Raw genomic sequence first — 17,065 nt, forward strand, 5'->3', positions numbered from 1 at the left:
AGATGCCTATGACTTTGGGAATGGAATGCCATCCCCTTTCTGGTTTAGTATCTGATTTTGAATTACACAGATAGCTTTGACATTAGTTCCATCTCAGGAAGCAGTGAGTGTGCGTGTTATGTAATATAATCTTAGTGTGTCAAGGATTCTGGTCTGTCCTCTTTTGTACTGCCAGATGGCATAGAATATCCATTCTCTCTGGAGAGATGTTCATATACATTTAGCAGCTGGATTTATGGTGGTTTACTCTGTAACTGGGCACTGTTGTTCCTTGGCATTTGGCTCCTGCAGATCAGCTAGCTCTTTAGTATTCAGTCGATGCCACACAGCCTCTTGCCTTACACTCTGTGTGTATATAAAGTCTGCTGCAGTTTCCACGGTATGCATCCGATGAAGTGAGCTGTAGCTCACGAAAGCTCATGCTCAAATAAATTGGTTAGTCTCTAAGGTGCCACAAGTACTCCTCTTCTTTTTGCGAATACAGACTAACACGGCTGTTACTCTGAAACCCAAGATTAAACTGTGTCTGCAAGAGGACATAAGTGAAGAACTTTAAAAGCAAATTTGAAAGGAGGGTCTAGTTCAGATTCTCCAAACATGTTCCTTCCCTGCTGAGACCCAGGCCTTGGTTAGTGAACAACAGGTGTTAGATCCATGCTCTTACTCTGTCCCCTTCTGCACTTGCTTCAGCTGCTGCCTGTTTCCTTGCTGCTCTGTTCTATAACATGGCTCTAAGGCTGCATTGTTATTGACTCAGTCAGTGGAGCTGTTTCTTACCTTCATCACTTTGGAGAGCATTTCAGGGATGAATCACACACCTGCATAAGTGACTCCCTTCCCACAAATGAGGCATCTGCTCAAAATTCTGCAGTGCTCAGTTGATTGAGACAGGGAACTATAACCCATCTGCTGGCAGTGATATCACCACAGTCCTCAGAAATAGCCCCAAGAACTTCATGCTTCTTCACAGCAAGCAATGTCAAATAGGACTCCAGTGGTGTGAACTTCCTCACAGCTGTGCGCGGTCAGTGCCAGCTGGGACTCTAGGAATGCCAACTTCTCTAAAAGCAGTACCACGTCAATATCAGAACTCCAGCACTACGGGCTTCTCCAAAGCCCACCTAATGTCTGTATGAGTTCCTCATTATGGATTCTCATACCAGTGTGCTGTTTAGTGTGAGCTTCCTTGCAGAAATGTCTCTTCAGTATCCATGAGTTCTCCAGCTACAGTAGTTCCAGCGAGGACTCTGCCTCTCATACGTGTAACCATACTGCTTCTGGAGTGCAGTTCTAGTTTAATATTATAACATATGAACAGCCAGTTATACAAAAGGGCAGCTGGGCTATAATTAAGAGCTAGAATGACAGTGCAGATTTGAGCAGGAAATTGCTACTGGACAAGTGTCCTTATTACAATAACCACTATCACAGCTGGCACTAATTAGCCATAGAAACTGGACTCTTCTCTTGACCCTTGAGAGGGCTTGAGGCATATTGTGGGAGAATCTTGTACTGCAGCGGAACATGCTGAACATGCTGTATGCGTTCTGTAGCTAAGCACCTTCGGTCTCCAGGACTGTTAATGAAACATAAACACAGCATGGAAAAGTTGGGGAAGGGGAGAGTGTGGCCTTTACTCACTGAGAACATGTGTCTGATAGGAACATTTAGCGCTTATCTTTGTCCAACAACAACTGATTAAAATTTAAAGCCCCTTTTCAAACCTGTCACCCTTTGAGAATAATGTTGTGGGTTTGATTACAGTAACACTTGAGACACCAATTTCTTAGAAACAAATGTTTCTTTATTTTTATAATCGCCCTGAACCAAGGCCCCAGATCCATTACCAGGCTTGCATCTGAGTTCACAGGAAGAAGCTATCTCTAAAATAGTCTGAACAACTGATTCCAGCCCTCCTGAACTTTGAGAACTTTGGGATTTAGATCAGGAATCTGAATCTCCACCTTTGGAAGTGTTTTGATCCAGGGATTTGTTCCTGCCAATTATACCAGTAAGAAGTTTGGATCCAGGCCTAAAATTCCAGGGATGTATTACTTAAGCAGTTTGAGCTCCCTAAAAGTGCCTGCTGGAACTCTGTGGAACGTGGAGTCCCCAGTTGCAGTGCTAACCACCACTTCCAGAGCTGTGACATCCTCACAGCAATGCACCAGTGGAAGCCATCACTACACCAACAGGAGCTTTCTCACAGCAGTGCGTTCAACTCAGCTAGCACCCCAGCTGTGTGAGCTTCCTCACAGCAGTGCCCTGCCCCTGCCCCCTGCAGTGTGAGCTTCCCCACAGCGGTGCCCTGCCCCTGACCCCTGCAGTGTGAGCTTCCCCACTGCAGTGCCCAGCTCTGCCTTCTGCTGTGTGAGCTTCCCCACAGCAGGGCCCTGCCCCTGACCTCTGCAGTGTGAGCTTCCCCACAGCAATGCCAAACTTTATTTCTTATGCGTAGCCTGATTTAGTCCTCTTTCTGTTGTCCGCTTTCCTCTCTTCAAGTTCCTGCTCACAAAAGAGCTGGGCCAGGGCTGCTTGGAAAGTTGACCCCCCTGCAAGTCAAGGCGGGGGCCGGTTACCAAGACAAGGGAAGGGGGCTAATGTGAAGCGTCCTTGGATGTTTATGGTGATGCTCATTTTCTGCCTGACACCGAACCGGCTCCCTCAGCCCCTCCTGGTGGGTGAGAGGGACGGATTCGGGTTTCAGGCGTTCGGACTCCCCTCCACGTTCACGCACCACCCGATCCCCGGTTAAAAATTCATGCAGCTGCCGCAGCGATCTCCATCCTCCCCGTGCCTGCTGGGAGCTGCAGACAGCGCAGCCCGGGCTGGGTGGGAGATGGCTGCTGCCCTCCGCATCCACCCGAGGGGAGCCGCTGAGCGCCGGTCGCCGCGGAGCGCCCGGCTTCTCCGCGCCCGCCTGGTCCCCCAGCGCCCCCGGGTCGGCTCCTCTCGCTGGGGAGGGGAGGAGGAGACTCAGCGCCTCACCTGAAGGAGCTGCGCATCGGCACCTTGGAAGGCCAGCAAGGGGAGGGGGAGGCTGCTGCTGAGGAGACGGTGCCCTCCAGCCCCCTGCTCCCTGGCCGAGCCAGTGCCTTCCCAGGCCATTGTCTGAGCTGTCACATGGGCCGTGGTGCTGAATTTAAGCAGATTTCCCAAGGACATGCCACGAGCACTTCCTCCAGCCCGTGGGGACCGCCGGGCGGAGAGCTTCCCCCAGACACCCTCCTCTGCGGGCTTTACGATGCGTCTGTAGCCTCCCCGAGATGAGCTCGCCCATTGCAAAGAGCGAATCCAAGACTTCGCTGCTGAAGGCAGGGGGGAGCCGGAGGGCTGCGGCAGGAGCGGAGCCCCAGCCCAGGAAGAGCCATGCCCGGGGCGGGAAAGGGCAACCCAGGTACCCAGCGCGGGAGCTGAGCTGCCAGGAGCAGCTCCATGGGGACCCCAGTTCCAGGAGGCCACTTTGCCACCCCGGAGTCAAGGAGAATGGAGTGAAGGGGCTCCAGAAGCAGTCACATGGACAGGGCGAGAGCCAGCCGGAGCCAACAGAAGGAGGTCCAAGCAGAGGCAGCAGCAAGGCAGAAGCGAGGACCTCTAGGCACCATCACCATCACCACTCTCAGCAGCAGCATCCCAGCCGGGACCAACAGCAGCCGCACACCGAGAGGGATGGGGAGGAGAGGGAGGAGGACTTTTTCTTTGGTCACAGAGAGGGGTCTAGCAGAGAGTCCCTAAAGCTCTCTGAAGGCTCGTCACCTCTGTCCAAATCCAGCAGCAAGTACTCCACCAAGTCCAACAGCAGCGACAGGTCCGGGGAGGCAGATCCCCTCTTCCACCAGCTGCACCCCATCCTCAGCTCCGTCTTTGGCCAGGTAAGGACCAGAGTGTCTCACACCCGCCCAGCACCCGCGTCTTTCTGCCCCTTTACACATCTTTGGCTTGCCGGCTCGGAGCCCTCCTGTGCTTTAGAGATAAACTCGCAGCTATAAATGCACTGCTTCCTGGCTGCCTCTGCCAAACTTCTCTGAGCCATTTGCATCACAGTGGTGTAAAGTTAAAGGGGCGTCTTCCTTGCAAGTGTGAACTAAGGTGCGTGTGTTTGTGTGGAGCGGGAAGGTTTGTACCGCGGACGGGCATGGCATAGGCTTAGGTGTGCGGGCTGGGAGCTGGCTTTGCGAGTGTCTATTGATAAAGGACGGCCGGGGGGTGGAATCTGTGCACTTTCTGTCTTCCCTAAGGAAAGAACAAACCCCGTCAGGTCAATGGCTTATAGGAAATCCCCATTGGGAGGCGGACGCTGCCGCAGCTGCCCTAGTCTCCTGGGTGACAAAGGGTTCTTCCTGGTCGGGTCTGCATGTGCTGCGCCGCGTGTGGCGCTCTGAGAGATATCGGGCACTTAATTCTATTTCATCCCAACACCAAAGTGAATCCCACCCCTCGCCCCATCCCCCTCTCTCCTTGGTTCGCTGAAAATCCACTCTAGTCTTGGGGGAGGGAGTCAAAGAATCTGATCTGAAAAAGAAATGCAGATATTAGTCTTTCTCGCCCTTTCTTTTCTTTATATGTTTACTTCTCCTGAGGGTACATTTATGTGCAATGAGAATATGACTCATTTATGATGGCAGAGCTGTCGGAAGAAGGGAGGGGGACAAAAAATCCTTCTGACCCAATTCTGAAACCCTCTCAGTCAGTGTGTTGAGAAGGAACAGATGCTTTCAGTGTTTGCAAGCTCTTTCTGTACAAAGCTGTTGTTTTTAGCTGCGCCTGGTAATGAAATGACCCCTGACAGGGCTACTCTTTAAAAGTGAAGAGGCAAAGGGAGCCTCACTTCCAATGTTCATTTAGAGCCGTTATGGGAAAATACTGGGAAATGTAATCTCCAGGAAGATTAATGTAACTGAGATCTCCCAGAAGCACAACTATAGATATAAACCAAAAGCCTGAAGTGCTAAATTCCAGTACAGGGAGTGATCAATGAAACCAGAATTAGGATTTGTGGTTTGTTTTATAGACAAAGTTGGCTTGGGAGGTTGTGTAGAAATGTCTAGTGAAGTTGGGGTGGTGGAGAGAGGAAGGGAGGAGCAGAACCTTAGTAGTCAAGAGCAAGGACAGTGTGCACCAGGTCTGTTTAGTTCAGTGGCAGAAAGTGCTGTCTTCCTCTGATAACCTTGACTGCACTGAAGAAAATCAAACCTTACCTGTTCCCCTTTCCCAGGACTTTGCATAATCAACAATACTTTATTTGATGGGATATTAATATTATTGTTGCAGTGGACTCAGAACTAGTATTTCTCCCCGCCCCACAAACAGGACAACAAAACTCAGGAATAAAATCCTTCAGTAGCAACATTCAGGGTCCTTGTCAGTGCCAGTGCTAAATTAGGTGAGAAAGAGCAATATGCCACCAGCATATCTGGAAATCTATTGGCTAAATTCTGTTCAGTTACATCTCTGCAACCTGGTTGACATCAGTGGAGATGTAACCGAGTGTAGATTTTAGCTCTGTAGCCCTGCATGGCCTCAAAGTATCAGAACCACAAAATAAATCCATGCCAGGGGCGGGATCCCCAAAACAAAAGCCATTGTCTATCTAGTTTTGAATTGACCTTTTCCCACTGATGGAAACTGGCTCTGAATGGGCTCTTTATTATATCAGTGTTGCCTACCCACTTTCAGGTGTCACCACCTTCTACTGCATGCCATAAACTCTGCAAGATTTAGTCCCCCCAGTTCAATAATGCTGGCTTGCTTACAAGAAAGAAGGGTACAGATGAAATGCTGCTTCTGGCTCTTTTACCCAGTGCATAGCCCCTGTGCTTGTGAACAAACAGAGATGTTTCTTTCATAGCGTGGCATTCTGTATCTGTATCTGTCTGCCTCTTGCCTTCTCTGAAAGGATTTAGATGAAATGACCATTCAATGGATAATGTAAGACAGGAGTGTGGCATGGGTTGTAGTAGGAACATTTGGGAATGGGTGAACACAGCAGTGCAGGAATGCCCTGGTAGCTACAGCATGGAATGCAGAAATAGTTGGATGCAGGAGCACAGGCACAAAGTAAAGAAAATTGTAATTGTAAAGTTCAGGAATGGATGGAGATCTTAAGACAGCAGCAAGTGCAAGTTTTGTCATGGTAGTAGAAGAGATGGAGGCTGTGTCCCAGGAGTGGAGAAGTGAATGTTAGCAATTGGATAGAAATGTGAGTTTGCAGTCGTAGGGGAGGACAGGAAAGTCTACCTATAGCAGCCCGTTTCAGTCATGGGTGGATGCAGTGGCACAGGGGTGCAATATAGCATTGCAGGAGCTGCAACACCCATTTATTACACACTGTCATTAGAAGAGAGCAACAGCACCATAGAGTAAACAGTTTCTTTAGTCCAGGAATTTCTAGCTAACACACCCAGCCCACTGTGTTGTTATCACACGGTGAGTTAAGCAGTTAAAATAAATTTTCAGTTACACATTAGGAGGGGAGCACAATGCTGCAGATTTACAGCAATGACAAAATATGATCCAGGAGCACCAGTATGTGTTTGATACACAAGAAAAACATCCTGCTGTACTTACAGAGTGGTGCAATGATATGGCCACGTATGCAGAATACTACAGTGGTACAATCAGACCGGCAGAAAATGTTGCAGGGATGACTTCACACAGTATGTCATTATTGCTGTAGCCGTGTGCAATAGCAGCCCAGGACTCCAGAGTTGTGTCTTAGGCAGATAGATTTGTAACTGTACAGAAAGAAACAAGAGCATGGACAGAAGTGCTATACTGTAGTAGTCCAGTGGTGCATGGATAAACAGATGTGGGGTGTTGTAATACTGTATTAGTATAAGCCACGGTGTCACATTAGGCTAATGACATATTAGTGTGTTGGCTCTGTGGAGTAATACATAATATTATAAGAGCATTTTAGTGTGGTACTTATGCTTGGGTGTTGTACAGCACCAGAACGACTTGATAGTACAGTACGGACAATGCAGTGATATAATAACACAGTCCTGGGGAAGTATAAGGAAGTGATGCTGGTGCACCGTGTGCATATTTTGGCAGTTCAAGGATGGGATATTTGTGTAGTGTTGTAGCTTGGCAGCACAGTGGTGTAGCAGATTGGCAGTCTAATGATGGAGTAATATAATATTGTAAAGGCATGATATCCAGTCTCATGGCAATTGCATTCAGTGTGATCTTAGCACAGGGCTGTGCCAGTCTGGCAGTGCAGTGTTGTAATACCATAAAACAGTGAGTGAGATGTTAATACAGTGCTGGAGGGGAGGATTACTGTGAATTAGTGAGAGTAAAATTAGTGCAGTATTATGGAAATACAATTTTGTACAGTGAACTTAATGCAGTGTTGTTATGGTCCAGGAGTAGTTTCTTAGAGTGACAGTGTAGTAGTGAGATATTAATGCAATGGTGCAATAATGCAGCTGGATGGTGGATACTAGTGCAGTGGTGGGGAAGAATGACCGTGGCAGGAGGATAGTGGTGCAGCAGCTTGCAATTGGGAGAGTGGTGCAGTAATATGGCAGCCTGGTGTCCGATGTTGGAGCAGCAGCGTGGCAGCATGTTGCAGGGATGGTGGTGCAGTAGAATGGCAGCGTGGCAATGGGATGTTGCAGTGGCACAGAAGCGTGGCACAGTGATATTGGTACAGCAGTAATGTGGCAGCATGGCAGGAGAGATAGCAGTACAGCATTAGCATGAAAGAGGGATAGCACTGCAGCGTTAGCATGGCAGCAGGGATAGTGGTTCAGGGACAGCAGGGCAGAAGGGATAGCACTGCAGTGTTAGTGTGGCAGCAGGGATAGTGGTTCAGGGACAGCAGGGCAGAAGGGATAGCACTGCGGAATTAGCGTGGCAGCAGGGATAGCAGGGCAGAAGGGATAGCACTGCAGTGTTACCGTGGCAGCAGAGGTAGTGGTTCAGGGATAGCAGGGCAGAAGGGATAGCACTGCAGTGTTACCGTGACAGCAGGGGTAGTGGTGCAGGGACAGCAGGGCAGAAGGGATAGCACTGCAGTGTTAGCGTGGCAGCAGGGATAGTGGTTCAGGGATAGCAGGGCAGAAGGGATAGCACTGCAGTGTTAGCATGGCAGCAGGGATAGTGGTACAGGGGTAACATGGCAGCAGGGATAAGGTGTAACAGTAGCTTGGCAGCAGGGATAGTGGTTCAGGGATAGCAGGGCAGAAGGGATAGCACTGCAGTGTTAGCGTGGCAGCAGGGATAGCAGGGCAGAAGGGATAGCACTGCAGTGTTACCATGACAGCAGGGGTAGTGGTGCAGGGACAGCAGGGCAGAAGGGATAGCACTGCAGTGTTAGCGTGGCAGCAGGGATAGTGGTTCAGGGATAGCAGGGCAGAAGGGATAGCACTGCAGTGTTAGCGTGGCAGCAGGGATAGCAGGGCAGAAGGGATAGCACTGCAGTGTTACCATGACAGCAGGGGTAGTGGTGCAGGGACAGCAGGGCAGAAGGGATAGCACTGCAGTGTTAGCGTGGCAGCAGGGATAGTGGTTCAGGGATAGCAGGGCAGAAGGGATAGCACTGCAGTGTTACCGTGGCAGCAGAGGTAGTGGTTCAGGGATAGCAAGGCAGAAGGGATAGCACTGCAGTGTTACCGTGACAGCAGGGATAGTGGTGCAGGGACAGCAGGGCAGAAGGGATAGCACTGCAGTGTTAGCGTGGCAGCAGGGATAGCAGGGCAGAAGGGATAGCACTGCAGTGTTACCGTGGCAGCAGGGGTTGTGGTTCAGGGATAGCAGGGCAGAAGGGATAGCACTGCAGTGTTAGCGTGGCAGCAGGGATAGCAAGGCAGAAGGGATAGCACTGCAGTGTTACCGTGGCAGCAGGGGTTGTGGTTCAGGGATAGCAGGGCAGAAGGGATAGCACTGCGGTGTTAGTGTGGCAGCAGGGATAGCAGGGCAGAAGGGATAGCACTGCAGTGTTACCGTGGCAGCAGGGATAGTGGTACAGGGGTAACATGGCAGCAGGGATAAGGTGTAACAGTAGCTTGGCAGCAGGGATAGCAGTCCAGGGGTAGCCTGATGGCAGGGAAAGGGGTGCATCATTTGTGTGTCAGCGGGGATAGCTGTCAGGGGTAACATCTCAGTGGGATAGCGGCAGTGCAGTAGCATGTCAGCAGGGACAGTGTTGCAGCAGTAGCATGACAGGGATAGTGATGCAGTGGTAGTGTGCTCACAGGACAGCAGTGCAGAAGTAGCCTGGCAGCAGGGATAGTGGTGCCGCAGTGGTGTGGCAGCTGGAGCCTGGCAGCAGGATAGCAGTGCAGCAGTAGCCTGGTAGCATAGCAATGTAATAATGTGGTGGCAAGGATAGCAGCGCGGTTGTAGCATAACTCCAATTCTTTCTTGTTTAGTTCTGTTGGCTCCACAGTACTGGCCCTTTGAGCAGAGCCTTTCCTGGCATTTGCCATGCAATATTAACTTGTAAGTGATCCTGCCATGTGAGACCCGGCCGTTTTCAGAGCTGTTTTGCTTTCACGCCCTCCCTGGCTGTTAAATTTTTTAATGAAGTGATTTCCCAACATAGTTTTCTGTCAACTGCTTTCTAATAGCCTGGGGATCGTGCGGGTCAGAGAAAGCCATAGGAGTCTATCAAATATTTACAGGCTCTGTCTTTAAGTGCCCAGGGCCAAAGGGCCTGTTGTATTTCCATCTGCAGAGGCCATGAGAGGCTTTATCTTTTTGATGTCTGCAGTCCCACTCCTGGATCAGGTTTTAATTCTAGAGACCCAATGAACATTAAACAGGAGGAGGAGAAAGATCTTGTTTGCAGCCTCCTCTTTTTTCTTTTTCTTTCCCTTTCCTTGTCCATCTACTTCCATCTCTTCGGAGTTTACTAGTAGAAGAGCAATGGAGTCAGGGTGCATCATGGATCAAACCAGAGTGAAGGGAACTAGCCCTGCTTATCAGGTGGTTGGGGTCCCAAGCTGTAGGGGTGAGTAACTGCCATAAGGAATGCTCTTCTCCAAAAGGAGCCAGAAACTTCAAGGCAAGAGAATATTTCCTCGCCACCCACAGAGAAGGAGTGAGCACTTTCTCCCTGTTCTCCACGTTATCCTGAGGTCCTTACTAAGGCAAAACTCTCGTTGACATCACTGGGAATTCTGAGTTCCTATTGATTTGAATGGGAGTGTTGCCTGACTAAGAACTGCTGCATCAGACCCACAACTTAGAGCCCTCCAAGCAGAAATGCACAAGGATACTCTTCAGTCTGAATGACGAGAGAGAGAGTCATTTATATTTCAGTGATGGAAGTTTCCGGATCCCAGACTGTCTTACACAGATGTGTGTGAGTGATGGAGGTCCCTGTATGCTGTGTTGTGCTATAGCTGAGGGGATGTCATTGTGTTGCAGTGATAGAGTCTCTTGGATGTAAGTCCTAGGCTGTACAATAGCAGAGATGAGCAGTCATGTCTCAATGTTTATGGTGAACTGAGGAGACTAGTTCTCACAGCTGCACATTTAGGATGTTAGATTCACATAATCTTTTGAGGGGCAGGGAATTTCTTCAGTGGGTCATAGTCCAGTCCCCACATTAGCGCCGACTCCATTAAGTCTCCTTCCTAGCTGATGGGTTTCAGAGTAGCAGCCGTGTTGGTCTGTATCTGCAAAAAGAAAAGGAGGACTTGTGGCACCTTAGAGACTAACAAATTTATTTGAGCATAAGCTTTCGTGAGCTACAGCTATACCTCACGAAAGCTTATGCTCAAATAAATTTGTTAGTCTCTAAGGTGCCACAAGTCCTCCTTTTCTTCTTCCTAGCTGATTAAACACTGAACTTGGGTGCACAGTTTAACACAGAATAAAACAGAAGAGGGAAGCATAATTTCCTCTCCAGCTGCTTTTCTCTGACTGAACTATTATTGTTGCTGCATTTATTGTGGTGTCTGTGAGGTCCTGTTTGAGTCATAGAAGAGAGTATCCAGAGTGAGCCCAGATGCAGAGAAACGATCAGTTCTGAGACCAGAATGTTAAACTATAGAGGAGAGGGAATGAAACAGGATGTTGGTATAAAGACAACTCTGAAATCCTAACCATGGGTGCCTGGTGCAGAATCAGAGGATAGGAAAAAGTTGGATCCCAGGCCCAGAATGCAGGTCCCGGTAGCCTAGAGCAAACCTGCAGAAGGCAAACAGATGGTTTTGACACAGACATCTAGCATGAATCCAGTGCTGTGACTCTGGTTTCAGGGGAAGGGTCAGGATCAGGATTGTGATCCAAGGAAGGTCTACACCAAGGGACCCTGTTCTCGGCTTCATTTTCCTACACCAAACATTTCCTCTCTGCCCCATTCCACTCTTGGGACCCTCCCTACTTTCTGTCCCTGAGGGACCCTTCCACTCGCTTCCAGGGGACCCTGCCTTTTATGGGACTTTCCAGTGAGGGAGGTTCTACTCTGTCAGTGTCACCAAGGCGCCCTCTGCTGCTGGCCAGCAGAATTCACTACAGTCTCAGTGGCAGATTTCAGAGTAGCAGCTGTGTTAGTCTGGATCCGCAAAAAGAGCAGGAGTACTTGTGGCACCTTAGAGACTAACCAATTTATTTGAGCATAAGCTTTCGTGGGCTACAGCTCACTTCAGCAGATGCATAGAATGGAACATATAGTAAGAAGATATATATATACATACAGAGAACATGAAAAGGTGGAAGTTGCCATACCAACTCTAAGAGGCTAATAAATTAAGATGAGCTATTATCAGCAGGAGGAAAAAAAAAAACTTTTGTAGTGATAATCAAGATGGCCCATTTCAGACAGTTGACAAGAAGGTGTGAGGATACTTAACATGGGGGAATAGATTCAATTTGTGTAATAACCCAGCCTCTCCCAGTGTCTATTCAAGCCCAAGTTAATGGTATCTAGTTTGCAAATTAATTCCAGTTCAGCAGTTTCTCGTTGAAGTCTGTTTTTGAAGCTTTTCTGTTGCAAAATTGCCACCTTTTAGTCTGTTACTGAGTGACCAGAGAAGTTGAAGTGTTCTACTGGTTTTTGAATGTTATGATTCCTGATACGTTTCAGAGTAGCAGCCATGTTAGTCTGTATTCGCAAAAAGAAAGGCAGTACATGCATCCGATGAAGTGAGCTGTAGCTCACAAAAGCTTATGCTCAAATAAATTGGTTAGTCTCTAAGGTGCCACAAGTACTGCTTTTCTTTTTATGATTCCTGATGTCAATTTTGTGTCCATTTATTCTTTTGTGTAGAGACTGTCCAGTTTGGCCAATGTACATGGCAGAGGGGCATTGCTGGCACATGATGGCATATATCACATTGGTAGATGTGCAGGTGAACAAGCCCCTGATGGCATGGCTGATGTGATTAGGTCCTATGATGGTGTCACTTGAATATGTGGACAGAGTTGGCATTGGGCCTTGTTGCAAGGATAGGTTCCTGGGTTAGTGTTTTTGTTGTGTAGTCTGTGGTTGCTGGTGAGTATTTGCTTCAGGTTGGGGGGCTGTCTGTAAGCGAGGACTGGTCTGTCTCCCAAGATCTGTGAGAGTGAGGGATCATCTTTCAGGATAGGTTGTAGATCTTTGCTGATGCACTGGAGAGGTTTTAGTTGGGGGCTGAAGGTGACGGCTAGTGGCGTTCTGTTATTTTCTTTGTTGGGCCTGTCCTGTAGTAGGTGACTTCTGGGTACTCTTCTGGCTCTGTCAATACTGTTTTTTCTCCTTCTGATAATAGCTCATCTTAATTCATTAGCCTCTTAGAGTTGGTATGGCAACTTTCACCTTTTCATGTTCTCTGTATGTATATATATATCTTCTTACTATATGTTCCATTCTATGCATCCGATAAAGTGGGCTGTAGCCCATGAAAGCTTATGCTCAAATAAATTTGTTAGTCTCTAAGGTGCCACAAGTACTCCTGTTCTTTTTACAGTCTCAGTGTAGGTTTCTCCTTAGCAGACTTCTTTATGTTCTAGCTTAGTCCCCACCCCCAAACTTCTAAGGGCTCTTCCCCTTATTGACCCCATCTTGCCAAGCTTTCACACATACACCCACCAACCATTCGGAATAGTCCTGGAGCAGGAAGGCAGTGACGCATTGTGGGAGGCTGTGACGTATGTGGCCCCCAAGTCCTCCCCAACTTCCCAACAGGACAGGAGGTATTTAAATTCAACAGCTCCTTCCTCCGAGGAGCACAGAGGATGCTGTGATAATTCTCTGCCCTCATCATCCAACAGGTATTTAGTACAGAAGATGTTGCATGGTAGAAGAAGAGCACACATGGCCACAACTGCTACACAAGTATATGCCTGTGTGCACACTCACATACATATCCTGTATGTATACACACAGTCAACATACATTCATGCAACCCTGTATGTATGTGCACAATCTACATATGGGCACCCCTGTAACTAGACATATAGCCTTCATACATACACTCCTTTGTATGGGTACATGCATCCCTGTGTGCAAAGACAAGCTGTATATACACACACATACAGATCCTTTCCAAACATTCATGTATACCCATGCTCACACAAATTCCAACATGTTTGTATATAGACTTCTTTAAATGTATCCACACAACCTGCGTTGTGTAACAAAATCATTTTACATAGTGTACACACAACCTTATATATGTATGTACATATGTACACACATACATACACACAAACACCTATATGTTTACATACAGAGTACTCTCCATGAATACACTTAAATATATGTACACACAAAACTCTCTTAGAAGGATACACACACACACAAAACACAACTCCCTCTATTTAAAAATATACATACACACACACAACTTCAAATATACAGTTTTCTTACAATCCAATATATGTGCACATCCCCCTGCATGAATGTACATATATGCATATAAAGGCTAACATTTTCAAATTTTAGTTCTTAAAGTTGGACATCTAAATGTATAGGCACCTAAAGAAGAATACCCTGATTTTCAGGTGTGCTGAGCACCCACTGACTGACATCTTCTACTGGAAAAGGAAGGAGGGACTTGTGGTTAACATGCAGAATTGGGAGACAGACTATTCACATTGCTTCTAGCTATGCTAAAGACCTTGGGCAAGACACCCTACTTGTACCTTTGTTCCCTGTCTGTACAGTGGGGATAATATCTACCTCACAGTTGTGTTTGTAGGCTTAATTCACTAATGTCTTTCAGCTCCTCAGCTGGAAGGCTCTAGAGATATGCAGAGTATATTCACAGAGCCCCCTGTGTGTTATGAACACGGAAAAACACGGTTTGACTTGAGCACATCCATGCAGTCTTGCTCAGCAGGGGGAAGAATTTATCACATTAATTGCTTCTAAAGAGCCTGAAGGATGGAAGCCAGGCACACAGAAGCACTGAGGGGCAATGGGCAAGATTCCTGAGCACAGCACCTCTGCCAGGGAGCACTAATTTTGTTAGTGACATATTTTTAAAATAGATCTTTATTTTTTAAGGATTTGGTAAAAACATCAAAGTAAAACCAAGCTAAACAAATATCCATCATTGCTCTGCTCATCAAATATACAACATCATATCTAACCCATTGACATGCACAAACCTGCAGGCTGGATCAGGCTCATCTTTTGGGAGAGAAAAAAAATTAATTGCCCTCTAAATTAGCCCAGTGTAGGTTCCAAGGACTATGTATTGCTTTGACTTATGTTTCATGAAATATCATTGGAGTCAATGGGCTTTCACAAGGTATAAATCAGGGAAGAGTTTGGCACTAGGTACAGTGCAGATCCTGTGTATTTGTCACCAAAATTAGCTGTGGTTCTTTCCGGCATCACAGCTCCAGTTGCTGTTTTCCTCCTATGAGCCATGAGTGGTATTGATTTCCAATAACAAGCAACTGTATGATATATATCCAGTAAAAGATGCTTAGCTAACTTTGGCCTCCCTTTTAATTATCCAGTGACATTCGTGTGACCTTGTAGATAGTCAGCAGGATCCATAAACCTGAATCACCCTTCTATTCCAGTTCAAGATCCCTTCTTGGAATAGAGGCAAACAGCTGTTACAATTGGTGTGGTCCTGTGCAGTTGTTTAGTAGCCTACTGTACTAAGATGAGGCTACCAAACTCAATATACCTGTGACTGAAGTCACCATTAAATCAAAAGTGTTGAAATATTCTAATCTCTATGCTACCTATCCCTTACTTAACATACTTTGCACATGTGTACCGTCTTGCAACCACCCTGGGAAGGGATATACATGGATCACTTCATCCCGCACTGATATGCACCCTCCACTCTGGGGTAGAATGTGGCAGCTATGCAACACTGCACAGCAACATGACACAACTGTCCAGAACAGGAAGTAAAGAAGAAACCTGTATTCACTTAAAAAACTGGAGGGGCAATTAAGGAAGGCAGAATATGATCACCCGAGTTGGAATTTGATCAGGAGACCTCACACTGGGATACCACCTTGACTCTTACAAAATGTGTCATTGGATCTTTAATGAGTGCATATGAGCAGGACCTTGGTTCTATGATGATACCTCTCGCCTCATACCAATCTGCAGTGTCACACTGGGGTATTGGTTTAGTGTTGACTCCAAGGGAAGAGCACCACCTCTCTAGTCACCAGCACCATTGACTGCAGCACTTAGTGTCTCACCAGGTACAGACCCAGGCTGACCCTGGGATCAGAGGATAAGTAGTGTTTTCTGCAGTGTCATGTTTTTTTCCAGACAGTGCGACTGATTCACATTTCCCCTATTCCTGAGTTTAGGGCAAGGATGGGCACTGAGGGGAAAGGTTGTTTAAACTAGAAGGCCATTTCCACTCTACAGTGTGTAACTGAGATTCAGGCCCTCTGCTTTTCTTTGAACAGTTAGAGATAAAACTGTCCTGAGCAGCAATTGCAGGTCATGGTTCTTATACCTTGGGAGGGATGGGAAATATCTGTGGAGGTTCAATTTTGTTAACAGACTTTCTGATTGTGTTTGAATCTGATCCAATTAGTGTAACATAGAAGAGAAACACTCATATAATGTTATGGCCAGCATGAGTCAGCAATGGACACTTAAGAATAAAGAAGGTCCCAAACTCTTCAGGCAGTTGTGTTTGCCTGCTAGACTAAGACCTTTCCTGTACAAGCCTGCGCCTGTTGCTGCCCCTGCATTCAGTTGTACCTGCTTTTGCCTGACTGGAGCATAGTACAGTCCAAGCTCTATTCCTGGTTGGAAAACACACAACTGAATGGGCAGCAATAACATGCCAGGGCCTAATACAGAAGGGGGGAAGATGACCAGTCTCAGATATTTGGAGGCCCAGCGCTGGTACCAGTGGTTGGGAGCTGTAACAGAAGGACCCCTGATACCAATGACAATGTAGCTCCAAGGATGTTAATAAATCCTAATCAACAGGCTCATTGAAAGTCATCCAACAAACATGACTGCATTGTTTCTTATTTCTACAGAGTTATATAGCCACCACATGGAGGGTGAGTAAGAACAAGGCTGAAAGCTAGCAATCCAGATGCAAACTCATGGCAAAGTTGAGAAAGAATTCAGAACCAGAGCAGGTAGAAATCACACGTATGAGTGGGACAGGAGTGAGATGGGTTTCTCAAGAAACAGGCAGGAGTCAGATGGGTTTCTCAAGATAAAAAACAGTGAAACCTTCCAAATACACAATAGGTCAAATCTGTCCCTTAGGTAGCTCCACTGACTTCAGTAGAGGTCCACTGGGGATGAGTTTGACCCTCATACATATATTCTCACCAGAGATTAAACCACCACACTAATATTGTTGTTATACCAGTCACAAACAGGGGTCTGATCTATTGTCCCAGAAGATGAAAGATGACATATTGTAAGGGACCTGAAGTTTGATAAGGAACAGGAATGCTTTGTCCTCTGGAAACTGTTACTTGCCCAGTAGAAACACTTTTATTCTATGCTGCCAAGGTAGGCTGCAATCTGACAAAGCAAATTCCCCTCCTCCCCTCTCAGATCTCGATTTCTGAGTTGGTTTTCGATCTCTCTCTTGGGGCTGTCAGCATTCTCTGCTACTGGAAGTAGCCCTACCAGCTGCCCTGAACTAATCAGAACTAGGACACAGCA

General features: G+C 47.1%; 1 protein-coding gene across 4 annotated transcripts in view; it reads left to right on the plus strand.

Annotated features, from left to right (window-relative positions):
• Positions 1-2,709: 2,709 nt before the first annotated feature.
• Positions 2,710-17,065, plus strand: part of CABP1 (calcium binding protein 1) — a 33,208-nt gene continuing 18,852 nt past the window's right edge. For 2 of the 4 annotated variants that reach the window (XM_073312785.1, XM_073312787.1), the window contains exon 1: positions 3,784-3,872. Coding sequence is in view for 2 of the 4 variants with exons in the window: in XM_073312783.1 (XP_073168884.1) it covers positions 3,267-3,872 (606 nt within the window). In the remaining 2 variants the exon portion in view is untranslated. Of the gene's footprint in view, positions 3,873-17,065 lie in introns of all 4 variants that reach the window. The other 2 variants (XM_073312783.1, XM_073312784.1) reach the window with 2 other exon arrangements.

Source organism: Lepidochelys kempii, chromosome 15, assembly GCF_965140265.1.
Source record: "Lepidochelys kempii isolate rLepKem1 chromosome 15, rLepKem1.hap2, whole genome shotgun sequence".
Classification (NCBI taxonomy): domain Eukaryota; kingdom Metazoa; phylum Chordata; order Testudines; family Cheloniidae; genus Lepidochelys; species Lepidochelys kempii.